This window comes from Liolophura sinensis, chromosome 6 (assembly GCF_032854445.1).
Source record: "Liolophura sinensis isolate JHLJ2023 chromosome 6, CUHK_Ljap_v2, whole genome shotgun sequence".
In the NCBI taxonomy this organism is placed as follows: domain Eukaryota; kingdom Metazoa; phylum Mollusca; class Polyplacophora; order Chitonida; family Chitonidae; genus Liolophura; species Liolophura sinensis.
The window spans coordinates 38,135,472-38,156,805 of NC_088300.1; the positions used below are offsets into that span (position 1 = coordinate 38,135,472).

A 21,334-nucleotide genomic window follows, 5' to 3' on the forward strand; every position below is an offset into this window, starting at 1 on the left:
ACAAACTGAGATTTTTTCCTGCTATCTATGCTAGCAGTTCTGCTCTGTTCTCTTGTAGAATACCGATATATAAATTATGAAATCAGTGATATGCATTTTTATGTATATTTTAAACTGAAGTAGCTCCTTGAAATTCAAGTGTTCACTTTAATCTTGATAGTTGTAGAAATACTTGTAGACATTTTTCCGATATCGAAAGTTTGCCACTCAGGTCTTTTTTTTTTTTTGGCCCAGATGTAATTATAATAACATGTAAAGGTGCAAACCAGTGTATTCACATTGGTACATATATTTGAAGCATTGACAGTTATGATTTAGTTTGGTGTTCTTTTCACTGTGGCCACCCCCAAGAGATGGCATTAGTTATTTGCTAGACTGTGCTTAAGACTAGAGCATGTGTATGAAATTTCCTCTGTTACAGTATCCCCCTTTTTGTTGTGTGCACTTTTTTTTTGGGTCGCTGTTGTTGCACTTATTTTATCAACAAGGTGTATGTGGCATAAGAGGAGAAAGTCAGTTATGCATGTGAAAGTGAAGATGTCTTTTAATTTAGATTATATCTCTAAACTATACCCATTACAGCATTAGCATTCACAAACCGGCTCTTTCATCTGAAGGCACCATTTTTCAAGTGACATATTTTGCTGGATTTGGATTCCTTCAGTTACTTTATGGTCACCAACACTTATGGCATCAAAGTACAGTGTCTTTTTTTTTTATAGCCTTTATTGATATGTTCTGGTGATGCATTTTTACATACCAAACTTCAGGTGATATACAGTATTCTATACTTGTAGGCACAAAACCACCCTTTTGTCAACATCAAATACATGTAGTATCACTGGCGAGATGTCCTAGTAACATCAGGTTTCTGACAAAAACATTGTATTAAGTTTACATCATTCAGTATGGACACAATCTTCTATGATAAGGAATCACATCTTATTATCAAAGCTCTCCAATTCACCGTCGTGACGTTGTGAATACTAACTTTGTTTTGTAGTTTTCACATGTTGAAATGCATACTTACAATAAAGTCTGGGTTTATACGGTTATACCCCAAGCTATATCCTACATTCTAATATTTCACCACCCATATCCTAATGCATAATTTTTTTTTCCAAAAGTCTTTCGCATTTCACCCTGTGAACATTCCTGCCAACAAATAACACTGTGTTCTGCCTGTAGAGTTAAGAATATTACCCTTTAGGTTTGTTATTGGATTTCCTCCTTCCTCCATTCTCATACTTGCTTGTTTTGTGTATGTGGTACAGAGCACTAGCCCAACATTGCAAGGGACACAGATTTTTTCAGTAGAAGACACATCCATTACACAGGTTAGGGGAGCTTTGGTGTAATAAGAAAGGGGTTGGACTTGACAAAAAAAAAAGTTAGCCGAGAATAAGACATGTCATGTAGCACACTCAAGTCTTCGCATCAGATTTTTATGCACTGGTAAGGACGTGTTGTCTTAAATTGTTGATTCAAACTAATGAACATTTTGTCAGTAGCAAAATCTGTGTACATTAAATGTTGTGTACGTTTAATCTTGTGTACATTTAATAAGTAATGAGCAGAATTATATTTGTGTACATACCCCCTTTTTTGTTTCACTGTTTATATCTTGTTCAAGAAGTTTAATAAATGTGAATATGTACATAAATTTGTCCCCATAATACTCTTGGTATTCTAGAGAACATGTTTATGAATGGTAGACTGTAATGTTTTCATTCAAGATAAACCTTATAGATTGTACATACTGCTATTTTCAGTTTATACAAGATCCATTTGTGTTAATACAAAGTCTTCAAGAAACCAATGTCATCCCAGTGCTGAATTATCTTTATTTTTTTCACGATCTTTTACTTCGTTAGTAATTGTGTGTAGATAAAACACAGAATAGAATTATTTTGGCAATATGTGACACCTCAAGCCATCCAAGGACTTAATTCAGAAGATTAATTTAATTTTGTTTGATTAATCTTTTAACTAAAACTTGTGTGGCTGACGTAACCTACCTTTCCGCAAGGGGACATCACACTACAAAATGTCAACTATTGTAATGTATTATGCTTTCATACATGTACAAGTGATTACGTGGACAAATAATTCAATCCTTTCATTAATGGCTTCCCAAGCAAATGTGTACAAATGTTCCCTCATTTCAACCACTGTTTCAGTGAATACTGATAAATAACTACCATGATTTTTTTAAGTGTTTCTGGTCAAGTAGCTAATAGTATTACTATTAAATTATCTGTAGGTAAAGTCTTGTAATAGTCATGTAGTTTGTTGCAATAATGCAGTGGTAATGCATATTGAGGGACTGTTTTTGTGTACAGGTAGATTTATTTAGCTAAAACGCTGCTAAATGATGATCACATCACTTAGTAATGGACACCATACCAGATATCCAAAAAGGATGTGTCGAGTCGGCAGATGTACCTGTACCTATTAAAATAAAGCTTATCTACATGTACCTGTATGAGCCATGTCCAGTCAGATTGATGTACCTGTGAGTCCTGTCTATGATTTGTCCAATCAAGCCATGTTCTTCTATCAGATTATATCATGTCTTCATTGAATTAAATGGACATCATCAGATGGATGCTTTTGGACTGCTATTTCCTGGTTCAAAACAGATTCAGGCATTCCTTGTGCATGTAAAGAACCAAAATGATTTAAACTAAATAAAGGCTATATGAATTAACAATATTGTTGACAATTTGATTAACACCAGACTCAAGAATATTTTACTTATGTACTGGCAGTCACTTTGATTTGTGGGTGGAGGAAACTGAAGTATCTGGCATAAACCATAGACCTCTGGCATGTTTACTAACAAACTTCCCCACGTGATAAATGGATGAGCACACCATACTGGTGAAAGACAAGTGGTCTAATGAACAATGAACTGCACAAACGGCATCGTCAATCCCTTATTGTGTCCCCAAAGGATGGAAGAGATACTATAAATTCAATGTCCAAGCACATCAAATTGAGATGAATTCTTTGCGGAATGGTAACCACTCTTAGGTATGTTAACATAGCACTACATGTCCATAAGCTGTCAGAACAACCTTGAATTTGAAAGCAGAAATCTTAAAGTAAAAAAACACCACCATTTTAATGTTCAGTTGGTCCCCATAAAAACCACTGATGTGTCTTTATTTTATTTATTAAATCGAAGCAGAATTTGTTCAACAGTTGAACTGTACAAGGTTTCAGCAACCATGCATATTTTACACCCATATATTTTACATGTGCATGTGTCAGTGTGATAACATTAGCACTGATCTAGTCTAAAATTTTACACACACAGTCTTCAACACAAAAAAGAAATGAATAATGTACAGATATTGAGTACATACATGTACCAATCATATTTACGCTGTTCACAATATTGCTACAGAGTGGCATTTTCTGTGAAAACATGAAAGAACCCTCCTTGTAAACATGCAAAAAAGGTAATCAGAAGTGGAGGCATGATATGACAAACTTCAAAGGTCAGAAAAGTTAATGACTTCGATAATTTCCATTCTTTTACTACATTTACATGTACTTAGTTCTTACGCCATTTCTGCATTCAAAAACTTCAAGGATCAGTGGTTTAATTAACTGATGCAGGCAAACAAAATTGATTTGCTTAGTTGTCAGAATTAAACCAGGCTGGCCTTCAGCAAGAGTGCTTCTCTCAAAAATGTTTCAAGGTACACAGAGCGACTTACAGTGCTTTCACAGTTACATGCTTTACTGCATTCCAAAAAATGTCATGCTTACATACCATTATTTATCCAGTCTTTACCAAAATGGCTGTAAAAATGTGTGAAACAGAATTACATGAAAATGCAATCTGGTCAGTCCAACACAAAGTCCACAAGATCTCCTGGTTTGTGGAAAGGATGAAATGATTGGCCTCCTCTGAATTACCTCCCTTATTACCAGACAGCGACTATGATGTAATATGAGACAAGTTTTTGAGGAGTGAAACTACAGGAGGTGGGACCGTGCATGTTAAAACATGCAGCATGTAGGTTATGTCACGACCGAGACATATATTCTAGGCAACAAAATGTAAAAAAAAAAACATGATATCGACTGTTGAGAGTCACAGATGTTGAGATACCTTGAATGAAGTCCATGTTTTTAAGTCTGAAAGAGTTTGGCAAAGCTGTCTATTGTATTTAAAGAGGGTCAGGATTTTAAAATTACCTCCACACTGATTAAAAAAATACATGACGTTTTCTAGGCTTTCCAACTAAGTTCACAAAATAAAAATCTATCTTAAAGCTAGGTCTAGTTTATCAAGCTTCCAAAACCTGTCATCAGTAAAATAATATTGAGGTCCCACCAAACCACAGTTTACTCCCAAAAACGCATGTTTAAAACAGGAGAGTGACCTCAAGGGAGGTAAGTCGATGCTGCCCTATTCAAATGACCCAGTTTCATGTCGTACATGTACGATAATCGTACATTTAGAACAATGGTAGGGCAATAGTGACATACAAAATATTGTCCTCTCCATGCAGACCGTGGGAAGGTTTGCTAGCAACCTGCGGATGGTCGTGGGTTTCCCCCGGGCTTTGCCCGGTTTCCACCCATCATAATGCTGGCCACTGTCGTATAAGTGAAATATTCTTGAGTACGGCGTAAAACACCAATCAAACAAACAAAACAAAACAAATACAAAATATCATACAACATATGTACAATTAAAAAATGTGCACACCACTTTGTGACACTGGGTCCAGTTTACTTCACCATGAATGATAAGGAAGGTAAAAACATAAAGAACATAAAACTATACTATACAAGGTAAGTTAATTACATATGCCCAGTAATTACAACTGTATACCTTAATGGCATTTAATCTAGTTGTACAATATGTAAAATAACAAAAACGGCAACCTGATATGGTTAAATGTTCCAAATGATCGATAACTCCCACAGCTCCATGTAGTATGGTAGGCCTACTGCTTTTATACACTATTAATCACAACTAAACTGACATCAGCTAGTACCCAGACCTTCTGCAACACTGGACACACAGTGTTTGGTAAGCCTATGTTATGTAAAAATGCACTTTCAGAAACACAAAGACCTTAAAATGAACAACTACATTTTTCTGATAAGAAATTAACCACACTTCACAAAAAACTCTTTTAATGACCCTATAAGGTCAATGAATCAATCAGAATCAAATAAAATGTGTGAACTGAAAACAGCTCAATTTTAGGTCAAATACAGTAGGTGTTTTGACAACGTACATCACTGGTCAGCTCATGACAGTGTTCACAGCGTACATCACTGGCCTACATGTAGCTCATGACAAGGTTCACAGCGCACATCAATGGCCTGTATGTTGCTCATGACAGTGTTCACAGCGTACATCAAAGACCTACATGTAGCTCATGACAGGGTTCACAGTGCACATCAATGGCCTGTATGTAGCTCATGACAATGTTCACAGCGTACATCAAAGATCTACATGTAGCTCATGACAGGGTTCACAACGTACATCACTGGCCAGCTCATGACAGTGTTCACAGCGTACATCGCTGGCCTACATGTATCTCATGACAGTGTTCACAACGTACATGACTGGTCTACATGTAGCTCATGACAGTGTTCACAACGTACATGACTGACCTACATGTAGCTCATGACAGTGTTCACAACATACATCACTGGCCCCTACATGTAGCTCATGACAGTGTTCACAACGTACATGACTGGTCTACATGTAGCTCATGACAGTCTACACAACATACATCACTGACCTACATGTAGCTCATGACAGTGTTCACAACGTACATCACTGGCCTACATGTAGCTCATGACAGTGTTCACAACATACATGACTGGTCTACATGTAGCTCATGACAGTGTTCACAACATACATCACTGGCCCCTACATGTAGCTCATGACAGTCTACACAACGTACATCGCTGGCCTACATGTATCTCATGACAGTGTTCACAACATACATCACTGGCCTACATGTAGCTCATGACAGTGTTCACAACATACATCACTGGCCTACATGTAGCTCATGACAGTGTTCACAACATACATGACTGGTCTACATGTAGCTCATGACAGTGTTCACAACATACATCACTGGTCTACATGTAGCTCATGACAGTGTTCACAACGTACATCACTAACCTACATGTAGCTCATGACAGTGTTCACAACATACATCACTGGTCTACATGTAGCTCATGACAGTCTACACAACGTACATCACTGGCCTACATGTAGCTCATGACAGTGTTCACAACATACATGACTGGTCTACATGTAGCTCATGACAGTGTTCACAACATACATCACTGGCCCCTACATGTAGCTCATGACAGTCTACACAACGTACATCACTGGCCTACATGTAGCTCATGACAGTGTTCACAACGTACATGACTGGTCTACATGTAGCTCATGACAGTGTTCACAACGTACATCACTAACCTACATGTAGCTCATGACAGTGTTCACAACATACATCACTGGTCTACATGTAGCTCATGACAGTCTACACAACGTACATCACTGGCCTACATGTAGCTCATGACAGTGTTCACAACATACATCACTGGTCTACATGTAGCTCATGACAGTCTACACAACGTACATCACTGGCCTACATGTAGCTCATGACAGTGTTCACAACGTACATGACTGGTCTACATGTAGCTCATGACAGTGTTCACAACGTACATCACTGACCTACATGTAGCTCATGACAGTGTTCACAACGTACATCACTGACCTACATGTAGCTCATGACAGTGTTCACAACATACATCACTGACCTACATGTAGCTCATGACAGTCTACACAACGTACATCACTGGTCTACATGTAGCTCATGACAGTCTACACAACGCACATCACTGGCCTACATGTAGCTCATGACAGTGTTCACAACGTACATGACTGGTCTACATGTAGCTCATGACAGTCTACACAACGTACATCACTGGCCTACATGTAGCTCATGACAGTGTTCACAACGTACATCACTGGCCTACATGTAGCTCATGACAGTCTACACAACGTACATCACTGGCCTACATGTAGCTCATGACAGTGTTCACAACGTACATCACTGGCCTACATGTAGCTCATGACAGTCTACACAACGTACATCACTGGCCAGCTCATGACAGTGTTCACAACGTACATCACTGACCTACATGTAGCTCATGACAGTGTTCACAACGTACATGACTGGTCTACATGTAGCTCATGACAGTGTTCACAACATACATGACTGACCTACATGTAGCTCATGACAGTGTTCACAACATACATCACTGGCCTACATGTAGCTCATGACAGTCTACACAACGTACACCACTAACTAAAATGTAGCTCATGACCTACATGTATTAGGCTAATAGCTGAGGGCTGATGAAGCCTTATATTTAAATCCATTTTAACACTGTAACAGAAGGCAACCAGTTTAAGTGTATTCCTACCCAAGAAATACCATAAATTAAATACAGAGTAGAACAAAAATTATAATCATAAATCATAAATCCTTTCAGTGTCCAGTCTTAAGATGTGTAAATGCAGTACCCTTTCCTGCACAACGAAGTCTCAGGCTCAAACCAGATTGGCCATTGTTCTCTCATAATACTTGAGTGCTACTGTATCAATTTACCTACAAATCATCATTGCAAAGACCAGAATGAACACTAGCCCACACAGATTAAGCCAGAGATAAGGCTGGAAAGGTTAACTGTTACTACTGCTAGATGATGTCACTTGCACTGGTACTGTGGTATGTTTTCCTTAGCTCAGTGCTCAGGTGCCTTAGGCTGGAACTGTATATCACTGCCGCCATGTATTTCTGGCTGGTATGTCAGCAGTACAACCATCACCCACAGGTGAAGTAAGGCCTGAAAAATACCAGTAGGGCATGGATATCATGTCAAGTGTCGTTGTGAAATGGCTGAAAAATTGTTAAGTATGACGTTAAACCCTAAGCACTCACTCCAGTATTGATAAATCCTGAAAGTTACATGTCAAAACGGACCTAAACTTGCAAATAGGCTAGGATTTTAATTCATATGTGAAGTTCTTTTGATTCTGAAATTTTCAAATAAGACCTGAGTGATGGCCCAAAAATCATATACAATTCTTTTGCAAGATACGCCCTGCATGGCTGAGTGCATAACAGGCCATGCCATCAATACTGGTGTTGATGATCAACATACATTGGATATTTCCATGTCAAAATGTTAAATGAAGCATTTCTTCCAAGACATCCCAAAAAGGGACATAATGTGATGTTACACTTTTTTAAATATGCTTCTACTTTTTTAAATAGAGATAAAAAGTGAAAAGAAATTATAAGTAATAAAAAGTGAAGTGGTTCTGTAAATATTGTGGTAATGCCAAAAATTAGATGGACAAACACACAGACTGACAACATATCATAACACAGTTACAAACATGATGTAAATATAACAGATTTGGTCTAACTTTTAACATCAGTCTGGAGTTCATCCCTTTCACAACTAGTCACAACTGGAAGATTTATCCTTAATACTGTGAAGTACTTAATTTTTGCACGGAAGTAATTTTTGCAGATTTGGCAGTCAATAATTTACCGCAAAAAATAATTCCAGCATGAAAAAATTCCATTATTAAATCATATATTACAGGTAGTAGTAGTATTAATGAAGTGAGATCTCTCTAGGGCTGGCAGGACTTGGGATAAGAAAGCCCAACAGACAACCTAAATTTTAACAGCAGGCAGGAAAACTTAGGCTTTAAATGTATGCAAACTTTGGTGATAGGGCTCTGTGGGTTTACAAACAAAGTGAGAGTTCATTCGTCTTTAGTTTGCTCAATCTTCCGTCTGCCAGTAAAGAGAAAGAAAAGTAGATGCAAACATGTGCTGGCTTCCAATGAATGTCACTCTGATACACACTATCCCATTGGCTGTGTCTCTGCTGTGGACCAATGAGTGAGCTTCTAACAAATTATGAACTGTGCACAACAGCCCAATGGCTGTTTCACTGCTACAGCAAGGTTACCAGCTACATAGAATGATTTAAACCAAAAACAACCCAAAACTATTTGCGTTGCTTGACTGGATTAATCGAGAATGAATGACTGGTTGAAATGCTGGTTGTTGATTAAAATTACTCATCGAAAGTGTGAAAACAAGTGACACCTCTGGTGGACATAAGCCCCTTGATCAGTATTAAGTGTACATGGTATTTGACATCAGTTGTTTGCTTATTTGAGAAACTTGAAACATTCTCCCTGAAGTGACGTTTCAGATTTCAATATACCTTTGGAATCAATAGAACCCCTTCTTACTCATTCAATCAACATGTATTTTAACCATTTTTGATGACACCGGAAAGTGGTACATGTATTTATCTTTCAGCGGTATAATGAATGCATTCCTACATTCCAGGTTCATCTGAAAACTAAAGAAGTCTACAAATGTGGTAAACAACTGGTGTAATGCAGCTTGTGTGGCACTTTTATTCTCCCTATTCTAAGAACACAAATCTTTCAAAGCCAACGTTCATTTTTCCTGATGCTGGGAAATAATATATAAATTTTAATTTACACAATTAATCCAGAATGCTTCCGATTTAAAGTTAAGTTCACTGATTCGTTTTACTTATCATATACATCTATGTAAGGCATATAAAATAGAAAAAAAATACACAGTAACCTATAAAATTAAGATATATATATATATTTTTTTAAAAGTATTCAAAAATAATATTTTCCTGATGGACTATAATATGATTTGGTTTAAATTTGTAAATAATCAAAATTTTTAAGTACATCTGTTATAGCGAACACATAAATTTGAAAAAGATGCCTGTGAACCGACTCAAAATGCATACCTTACGGCAGCCGAGAGGTGATACTGTGAATTGTGGTAAGACATAACCTGTATGCCATACTGAAATATTTCAGCCAAGCAAACTGAGTATAGTGATAGAATAAACTTTTGGTCGATGACAAGCATTCGACAATAATATCAGAGACAGTCATTTTTGGTAATATTGTTGTGAAAATGTGTATGTGTACAACACTTGTGAGAAGAAAGCTGTTGAACCCAAGTGACAGACTGGGATACACCTTGACCATAAATTTTTAGATGAAGTCACACTATATGAATTCCTATCAACAAATATTTAACATTGTATTTGTCAGACTGTCAGATATGTTTTGTTCGTCAATTAAGACGACAGGGCTTTTTTTCGCAGGTTTTTTTGTCCGCGAGGGATTTTGTCCGCCTTTGTTTTGTCCGCTGGGGATTTAGTCCTGGATTCTGATAATCCGTCCCCCATTGTTTAAATCTGTGATCCAGATTACAAGGATTAGCTCCACCCCAGGAAGAGAAAGGGGATTAGAGCCAACTTTGATAATACACTTTTGATGTGCTTGAGTAATTTCAGCCATAATAAAACTATAAAAATTAAACATTTTTAAGATTTTTTTCAGTACTGCCTAGATTAAATGCACGAAAATTAATTCAGCGAACCCATTTTTGAAGCAAATCTGCAAAATAAATTCCATCGAATAATAAGTACTTCACAGTAGGCCTGTTGGCAGATGTCATGAGTTACCATGAGGTGTACATGGGGATAACTTACCATGTACATGATCACAAACACCCTGGCTATAGGATATCGCCTCAGAAACACTCCCAGACGGATGCTACAAAGGCAACATCAACATCACATTTACAAGACTGTCTGTGTCAACATCTGACAAATGATCTAATATATAAATGGGTCATTTTCAGGTACAAAGCTGATTAATTTTTGCACCCAAACAGCAGATTTGAAACCCTCTTCTTAAAATAACTGTATACTATTTATTTATTTATTTGATTGGTGTTTTACGCCATACTCAAGAATATTTCACTTATACGATGGCAGCCAGCAATATGGTGGGTGGAAACCGGGCAGAGCCTGGGGGAAACCCATGACCATCCGCAGGTTGTTGTCAGCCCTTCTCACATACAGCAAAATAACTGTGTACATACAATTCATTAAGAGCTTATGTTTCATTAGTCTCCATAGAGATAACTTGGTATCTTGTGGATTTGATACAAGGATACGTTTTGACATTACTTAGAAATTTTTTTCATTATCTGTAACCAAACACAGTCTGATCAAAAGAGATTTCACACAAACCCAGTATCAAACACAAAGTTGACGTACAAATACACACCTGAACTTGTCTATGACATTGGCGGCTCTCTTCATCTTGCGGGTCACCTCTGTATCAGATGGACCTTCCCTCATGAAAGCTGGCAGTCGCTGACGAACTACAACAGCACGATTCCATGGTAGCTAGCATTTAAACACAGTTGGTTGCTGTTCGTAAAATTTGGCAGAATTTCTAGGAATATAAACAAGGCATAGTTTGAGGACAAAGGTGAGATGGTACACTGTGAATTGTTATATACTTGCAAAAATTAAAATGATCACCTGGTGGTGCTACCCAAGACAAACAGTAAAAATTTTTTCCTTTTTTTTTTTTGACTTCTGGTTAAAGCCATAGTCAAAATTTTTTCATTTATGTGACTGATGGAAGTTGTATGGGTTATAGAACCAGCAGTGAGTGAAGTAAACCACCAACCTTTGACAATTTACAAACAAGCTTTTTCATGTGCGATGTACAGATATGTACATCATCTTGGTGGTCCTTAATAAGCATATATCGAGCAGTCAAAACCAGCAAACTTTCATAGATATCAATTCAGATATTTATTTTCATTAAGAAAGAAACTGAAGTTAAAACTTACCGTCTTCATCGTCGTGTACATTAACCACAGCTGATGTGGATCTGACAGCAGAGGCTTGTACATCACGATACTGTTGCTGTGAACATGAAAATTTCGATCCTAATAAAGGCAATTTCAAAAATTAAATTTACTGTTTATAGATACACTTGATTTCAAGTGTTGGAAGACAAGTGGACTTCAACAACTACAAGAGGGTGCAAACTGGCTCCACGTGTGCTACAAACTGATTATCGTTAAGTCTGATGTGATGGGAATTCATCACCAGTCTCTCGTTCTGTGGCCCTTCCTTAGAGTTGACCAATGTATTGCTTGTAGGATAAGTGTATCCTTCAACATTGTACTTATTATGGAAGATATTCCTAAGTTGAGCTGCAATGTGTCATGCTACGTCACTGTCTTTAAATTAACACTGTTTTATACTGACTTCTTCACCTTTTCACACTTATAAGGCCAACTGTAGATTCAATTTATCAATTATTTATACATACCTTGTATTTTACAGAAGTACTAATTACAGGTAAGTGGAATTCTCAGATATTTTGGGAATATCTGAGAATTCCCAATATTTTGGGAATTTTTTGAGAATTTCTTTTTATTTTTCTCCCCTTTTTCTGAATCACAGTAGGTGGCGCATGATCTAGGTATGGAGCGCCATGACACTTACCTCTAACCTCTCCAGTTGGAGAGACAGGGAGTTTTTCTCCGTGCTCAGTGACTCTAACATAGTCTGTTTCTGTATCAAACTTTCAGTCAAAGTTTTCACACGAGCCTCTAATTCATTCTCAGACGTACTGCCCATCTTCTTGGTGGTCAACTGTGAACCCCCAAAATTATGTTAAAGCGAAAACATCATTCCAAGATAAAGTACTGCTCGAATACATACAGAGAAATGTTTCTATCAGAAAAATGTGAAAGATTACTTTCACAACATGCCCTTCACTGCACACATATATACAAATTGACTGAATATCTTATTATACATATAGACAACCATCTCTACAACACTGTGCTTATTTCATTATACACATGTATATATAATGAACCAAATATATCCTTTTCTAACGATAAATTATTCACTTATATATTCAAAAAAGATCTCTTTTATGACAAGCAACAAGTACAATTTATTTATTTATTTATTTATTTGATTGGTGTTTTACGCCGTACCCAAGAACATTTCACTCATACGACGGCGGCCAGCATTATGGTGGGTGGAAACAGGGCAGAGCCCGGGGGAAACCCACAACCATCCACAGGTTGCTGTCAGACCTTCCCAACTTGAACTCACTGCGACCGCGTTGGTGAGAGACTCCTGGGTCATTACGCTGCGCTAGTGTGCTAATCAACTGAGCCACGGAGGCCCCAACAAGCACAAGTCCTGTATTATAATGATGATTTTAAGTATGGGTTACTACCTGTGTGAAATAATCAATTAATACCAAGTTGACCAACAAAGTGATTGTATTCATCCTGGCTACAGACTAAAGCTGTTAACATCATACATATGAAGCAATCATTGCCTGAAACTCTTCTTAAAAAAAGACCAAACACAAGTCAAGGGTACAATTCAAACTTAAAGACTATGTTGATTAACAACACATCATACCTGTGTCCGCAGTTTCTGTATTTCCTTCTCCCTGTCAGCCACCTGAGACGCCATGGCAACCTTTTGACGATGAAGCTCTTCTGACGAGTACTGGAGCTCCTGCAGCATTTCCATTAAATCAAATGATATAAACTTTCCTCATATTAAAAGGGTAAAGTTAATTAATTCACACCACAACAATACTGGTCATCATGTTTCAGCATTTAGAGGATTCAGAAAGCCCAACACATGCGACAATATAACTACATTTCTGAAATGGTGAATATTTTCAAAAATGATTGTTGAGAACAACCATCATTGTGCCAGCAAATCTTCTTCTATTTTTCTTCCAATGGATATCTATGTCAAGATGTCTACCCCTATTTGTGCCCCTATATTTGTTTATGTCAAGACATCTGCCCATATTTCTGTTTGCATCAAAAATATTTGCTCACATTTCTGACCCAATATTATTTGGGCCAGTAAAGTAAGTGCCCTCAATCTGACCATAAAATCCCTTTGCTGCAGAACAGCTGTTCGGCTTTTGTTTGAGCCAGTGTAACTGACCTGTTTCTGTTTGAGCCAGTGTAACTGACCTGTTTCTGTTTGAGCCAGTGTAACTGACCTGTTTCTGTTTTGTGCCAGTGTAACTGACCTGTTTCTGTTTAAGCAGCTCCTGATCGCTATCCTCTCTCCTCCGTTTCTCCTCGTTCATCTGCTCCTCCAGAGATCTCAGGTGTTCCCTGTACGTATCACTCTCCTGCTGTAGCTGTGCCTCCAGGTCCTGAGGGTTAAAGCCAGTTATACAACACGTCATTACTGAGATAGAAATGGTACAAGTACATGTGTGCATACCCAATACAGATATACAACATACATCTACAATACAGAGGAAGGGATGTGTGCATACCCAATACAGATATACAACATACACCTACAATACAGAGGAAGGGATGTGTGCATACCCAATATAGATATACAACACACATCTACATTACAGAGGAAGGGATGTGTGCATACCCAATACAGATATACAACACACATCTACATTACAGAGGAAGGGATGTGTGCATACCCAATATAGATATACAATATACATCTACAATAGAGACGAAGGGATGTGTGCATACCCAATACAGATATACAATATACATCTACAATACAGAGGAAGGGATGTGTGCATACCCAATATAGATATACAACATACACCTACAATACAGAGGAAGGGATGTGTGCATACCCAATACAGATATACAATATACATCTACAATACAGAGGAAGGGATGTGTGCATACCCAATATAGATATACAACATACACCTACAATACAGAGGAAGGGATGTGTGCATACCCAATACAGATATACAACATACATCTACAATACAGAGGAAGGGATGTGTGCATACCCAATATAGATATACAACACACATCCACAATACAGAGAAAGGGATGTGTGCATACCCAATACAGATATACAACACACATCAACAATACAGAGGAAGGGATGTGTGCATACCCAATACAGATATACAATACACATCTACAATGCAGAGGAAGGGATGTGTGCATACCCAATACAGATATACAACACACATCCACAATACAGAGGAAGGGACGTATGCATACCCAATACAGATATACAACACACATCAACAATACAGAGGAAGGGACGTATGCATAGTCAATATAGATATACAACACACATCTACAATACAGAGGAAGGGACGTATGCATACCCAATACAGATATACAACACACATCTACAATACAGAGGAAGGGATGTGTGCATACCCAATAAATGAAAAATTGTTTTAAAAAATTCTTGAATCTAGATCACCAAGAAAATTTAATGGATTGATTGTATACAAACTTTTCTCCATATCCTTAAATAAGTTTATCAGTTAAGTTGTGATTAATTGGCTAACAGACAAATAAACAGCAAAAACATACATGAAACCTCCTTTGTGGCGGTTATAAAAGATAATAAAATACTATGTGATCAAGCAAGATATAATAACAAATCTGGTGCCGACTGGCTAAGTCAGTCTCATGTATACTTGTACGCTAAAGCTTTATGGCGACTGTGTTCCTCCACACCTGGATACTCACCTGCAGTTCTATCCTCAGATTCTCCATACTCATCTTGTTCTGCTGAAGCTCCTCCCTAAACATGTCACGCTCCTGTTTGACAGCGTCATACTCCAGACTGGACACGCCCACTGCCTCACCTGAGGCTCCTGACCCCTCCCTCAGGCTGGCAATCAGGCGTTCCTTAGACTGATGAGAGAGAAACAGACCCAGTCAAAAAACAATAAACAGTCTGAACTTCAATGTAACCAAACAACCTAAGCAAGTTACAAAGAAAACTTTTAATATTTCCTTATACTGGGGAAATGTCTTGAGGTCTTAACAAATTATTTACAGGCAAGATTTCAATACTGTATCAGAGACTGATGTTGATACACCATTCAGAAACCAAGTCAGAAATGGTAAAATTTCATTATACTTACACAAAATCAGCTGGTTAATACAATTAACATTTAATAAACGGTGTACACAGTACAGGAAATGCTCATAAGTTTCCACTTCTTGGGAGAATGTATGATTCTAGTCCTTACCTGGAGAATCCTGGCTGCCTTATCCTTGTAGTCTGCCAGTTCCTGTCGGGCTGCGTCCAGGGAGGCCTTGGTCGTCCTCAGCTGGGTGTTCATCTCTGATAACTTACCTGACAAGTCACAACACAACAAACAAACATTTCCTGGATTCATTTTCAGGCACCATACTTAATACACTATATTTCACCCCATGTGTGGTATGTAACAATGCACTTTTAGAAGCATAAAAATGCCTTACATTGAGACTTTTGATACCAACACTTGAGCTTTTCCAATAAGGAATTTATCAATCTTCCAAAAAAAAAATTCTTGATTGACCCTTTAAGGTGGATGAATCGATCAGAATCAAGCAAAACTTCTCTCTCGAAAATGCTAAACATTAGGTGAAATACTGTATCTGTATCTTGAAAAAGGTATGACGTTAATGTTCAACAATTGACAACCAAACTGAAGACATTGCCTTCACACAGAGTTACTTAGCTACTCTTTTGTCTGAAATCAATGGGCAGATATTTTGGATACTGAATATCCTAAAGATGTATTTTAGCTACAGGATGAACAAAACCAAAAACACAGAAGATTTCCATAAACTTCAACAGATGACATGAATGAGTGATCAGAAGCTCTGAGATTAACACATAGTCTTGACATGTACACTGCATGAGCACCTGAGTATAATAATCGTATTACTAACTTCTCTCATCTGATCCTTTCCTCTGAGCAGCTGTCAAGCTCTCCACCATACTCTGTACCTCAGCTTCTAACTTGGCCTGTCTCATGTTGGCTTCTTCCTGCACAGCACACAAAAGAAAACAGGTGTACTAACAACATATCAAACAACACAAAAGAACTGCACACAGTCTTCTTTCTTCTTTTCTAAAGTGATTTATTTAATTTTATTTGTTTGGTGTTTACTCTGCACTCAACAAAATTTCACTTATACGACGATCTACAGTGAAGATCAAGGATATAAGCTCGTGAGAAATAGATATGTGCAGCACCCAGACATCTGCGATGACATATAAACTAATGCCACTCATTTCTTAAAACTGACAAATGATGATTCCTTACAAATGTCATGTGTGTATGCGCGATTTCAGTACTGTGAAATTGTGATTTAAGTACTGCGATAAAACAAGATCAACACTGTATGTGTTGAATAAAAAATCACTGTCACATAATTTATGATTTTTCTACAACCTCATGAGACTCTCTGCTCCTGATCTTTGTATACTAAACAGATGCTCTAAAAACTCATATTTAGTACATTTTACCTGTGATTTTTTTTTTTTTTTACAGCCTCAATCTGCATACTAAACAGATAATTAAATCCCTCATTGGTAAAAATATTACCTACTTACCTGTGCCTTTTGGAAGGCTTCCTTCTCTCGCTTGAGGGCTGTTTCTGTTTCTACCAGTTTAGCACGGACAGAGTCTAGAGCCTGGCTGTGAACTCCACTGGAGTCTGTGTGATCCTTCAGTACTCTGAAATCAGGTATGTGTCTTTAGGTACAGGTACAGCAGGCATTGTGGGGAGAGCTGCAGTAGTTTCCCAAAAGATTGGAACATTACAGCAACAGAACCTTGAAGTAGCACACTGACAGTTATTCATGAAATATTAAAACTTCCAATATACCGAACACATAGTTTAAGAGCATTCTTTTACATGAATTGATAAAATTTCTTTTGAAGTTTGGATTTGCTAGTCTTTCATCCCTGAATCAAAACTGCAAATGAGCATGAATGCGTCTTTACCTCCTTGTGTTTGAGCTGTCCATGTGGATTTATGTTTGTTTCAAATTACTATAACATGTCCATGTGGATGTACGTTGATTTCAAATTACTATAACATGTCCATGTGGATGTACGTTTATTTCAAATTACTATAACATGTCCATGTGGATGTACGTTTATTTCAAATTACTATAACATGTCCATGTGGATGTACGTTTATTTCAAATTACTGTAACATGTCCATGTGGATGTACATTTATTTCAAATTACTATTACATGTATACACTTATAGATGTACAAAAGTTGAAGAATTAATGCAGATAGTGACACTAAGTACACAATCGGGATTCACAAAAAAAAATCTCTTTTCTCTTTCACTTCAATAAGGATATTATTTCAACAAACAATAATGATGTGCACATATAAAACACATTTTATTCATCTACAGTGAATCCATAATGGATGACTGCTTTGATCGCCTAATTGTTAGAGCCTCTGCCTAGAATTCAGTGGTTAAGAGCACGGAAACAGGACTGGTTGGTCTGGTGTTAGTATAATGTGACTGGGTGGGGTGTCATATCTGGTGTCTTGCCCTGCCACAAGAAGACATAGTATATGTACATGCACCAAATGACTTCTCGCTGTGATGTTAACTTGAAAAATTTTTAAGTATGATATTAAACCACAAGCATATATACATATCATACTGGATGCCTTACCTGGCAAGTTTAAAGATCAAATTTGGTTTATTCATCAAAAACAAATGTTAAAGCCTCTTATAATTTCTCACATCACCTTCATCACATACCTCTCCCTCTCCACCTTGAGGCTCTGTATCTCGTGTTCCTTGACCTTCATTTCCTGGTCACTCTCCTCCAAACGTACCCTTAATACAGCCAGCTGTGAGTCCTTGGCTGTCATCGCCTGGGTAAGGTCATTCTCCCGGGCTTGTAACTCCCGGATAATCTGGTCCGTTCGAGAGGCTGAGTTGTTGTACTGATCTAAACTCAGTCGCAATTTGTTCACCTCTGAGAAAGAAAATGATTTACTAAAACTTAATAACTCCTCCAGAGGAATTTTGACAATTTCAACTAATGGGTGACAGTATTTCAGTTCATATAACAAAGACATCTGAACTACAATAGTCAGAACAAAAATCTGGACATGCAAACATTTTTTTCTTTTAACAAATGCCAAGGGTCCATTATGAAAAGATCTTCCTGAAATAAAGGGCCGTATGTGGGAAGTCTGCCAGCAACCTGCGGATGGTCATGGGTTTCCTCCGGGCTCTGTCCAGGTTCCTCCCACCATAATGCTGGCCGCCATTGTATAAGTGAAATATTCTTGAGTATGGCGTAAAACACCAAGTTTCAGTTTCAGTGTACATTGAGGTGTCCGAAATTCCTTGTGAAGCACATTCGTCTCTGAATTCTAACCCAGCCTTTAAACAACCAACACGGCTTTCTATCAATTCTTAAAAAGGGATCCCTCAATAATTGAGCATTGCTAGCTTCTCTACTTTGCTGTTAGGATGTCTCGATTCCAGTCACCATTCCAGTCATTGTCCCAGGTCAAGCTGACAAAAAGAGTCAGCGAGCAGATGACTGGTGTGACCAACATGTGTAACGAAATATCAATCTCAGAATACACTGGGTGTTTGTACCTTAAACAGCACGGATAAATAACATGGGCCAGGTACTAAAAGAGACAACTATGAATTAAAAAAAACATGAAACACTCTGACAAGCCACAAGTGGAACTGAAAGGCATTTATTATTAATTCTGCTCATTCTGCTCAGCACTCACACGTTATATTTGTCTCAATATCTTTTTTGTGTGAATTATATAAAAATTTCACCAACTTCTATGTAATGCATTTTTAAGGAGTGTTGGCATACATATTTATAATATTGTCTTGGTTCTTCAAGCTGACTTGTGAAATAAATACAGTTCAATGTCTAATTTCATACGGTTTGTCAACCTTAAAATTCAGTGAAAACTGGTTTTCTTCATTCAAACCTTAAATTATGTGGACGGGCGAAAATTCTCCATAAACTTTCCAATGTAATTTTGAATCTCACCATCTTGAGAATCTTTAGCTCTCTTTATCACAGCTGCCATCTCAACGTTTAAGGACGCTATCTCGCTGCGTAGTAAGCGGTTTTCCAGTTCCAGAGAGGACACAGCCTTATTGGACTGCTCCCCATCCTCATTACCATCATTATTCTCTGACATTGCATCTCCAAGGTCAAGGTTAAGGTCATCTGCAGAGGCACCGGAGGCTGTCATCTGTGACACAACACTCTGGGTCATCTCTTTTTCTGGTTCAAATATAAAATGTTTCATTGAAATTTGTTCTTTCAGAGGTTACCTGCTTGAATAACAGTCAAAAAGCTTCAGTTTGATGAAAGTCTGAACTCAAATATCCAGGTGTGGATAATGGAGCGTTCCGAAACAAGACTTTCTAATTTGTCCATGTGTCCATGTACTTCAAGCAAAAAATTTCTTCTGCATGGCAGCTGGCTGAGTAAAGCCCCGTCCAGACTATCCAACATCACTCAACTTTTGTTGACTACACAAGAGTCAACAAAAGTTGAGTGATATTGGATAGTCTCGACCGGGGCTTTATTGATCTGAAAGTGTTTACACTGAGCTTTTTTACATGACAACTTTTTTCAGGTTATCAAGCAGACTGCATGTATTACATTCAAATGAAGGTTAGATTTCTCCTTTGCCAAAATGAGATGAGGTCTGAATCTGACAATTTTTTGTTAAAACTGTAATATCATAGGCCACCTAAAAAAAAAGAATAAAAACACAAAAACTCAAACTTTAAAGGGAATCTAACAAGAATAAATCATGTAAATGTATATACAGTAATGTCATGAAATAAGACGGCCCTACCAAAGCCTTCTGGTGGGTTTGGTCCACCTGTAACATCTGACTTGGGCTTCTCCTGGCTTCCTTTACCCGATGATGCAGACGAGCCACTTCGCTGGTGAGAATTTCTCCTGCGGCTAGGAGGTGGAGTCTGAGATTTCTTTTTGGAATTGCTGACTGTCTCTTTACTGTTCAAAAATTCAAACAGGGCATCATCTGTGTCATTTTGTGAGGTTTTTGGAAGAAAAACCTCACAGTTCTTCTTCAAGGAAGAACTTGGTGTCTGAGCTGGGGCTGATACCTTAGGAACTGGCGAGCTCACCACAGACGTTGACGGGCTGAGCTGCGATTGTTTCAGCTTATTCAGGTCGGTAGGAACGCTGAAGGACGGCGTTAGGGAGGCCTGGTACTGAGGTCCTGAAGGAGTGGAGTACGCAGATGATTGGGTTGACGAGGCAAATGCCTCCCCCAACTGGCTGGGTAATTTGCTCTCCACATCATCATCATTGTGGAACACCTCTGCAGCTGACTGGTCGAGGCGATTCAAGAAATCCCCAGCTTTATCCGTTATGCCGCTCAGCCACGACATGCTCTAATGTCCTCTAGCAGTGCAACTGATGGACTGGGCTAAAAGATGGTGTGGATGATGAAAACAAAAGCAGAATCATCAATATAAAAAATTCAGTGCTGGATCCAAGAGTTTTTGTATTCCTCTCCTTA

General features: G+C 37.9%; 1 protein-coding gene across 1 annotated transcript; it reads right to left on the minus strand.

The window, feature by feature from the left end:
- Positions 1–7,542: 7,542 nt before the first annotated feature.
- On the minus strand, positions 7,543–21,203 carry LOC135467175 (golgin subfamily A member 5-like). The gene is made up of 14 exons (XM_064744941.1): positions 20,639–21,203; positions 19,816–20,055; positions 18,543–18,762; positions 17,362–17,485; positions 16,695–16,791; positions 16,004–16,110; positions 15,495–15,662; positions 14,042–14,170; positions 13,408–13,506; positions 12,466–12,615; positions 11,802–11,877; positions 11,225–11,321; positions 10,642–10,705; positions 7,543–7,908 (listed from the first exon to the last, which is right to left on the minus strand). Exons 1-14 carry the CDS (start codon positions 21,201–21,203, stop codon positions 7,807–7,809), a joined length of 2,238 nt encoding a protein of 745 aa, XP_064601011.1. The 3' UTR covers positions 7,543–7,806.
- Between the last annotated feature and the right edge of the window lie 131 nt (positions 21,204–21,334).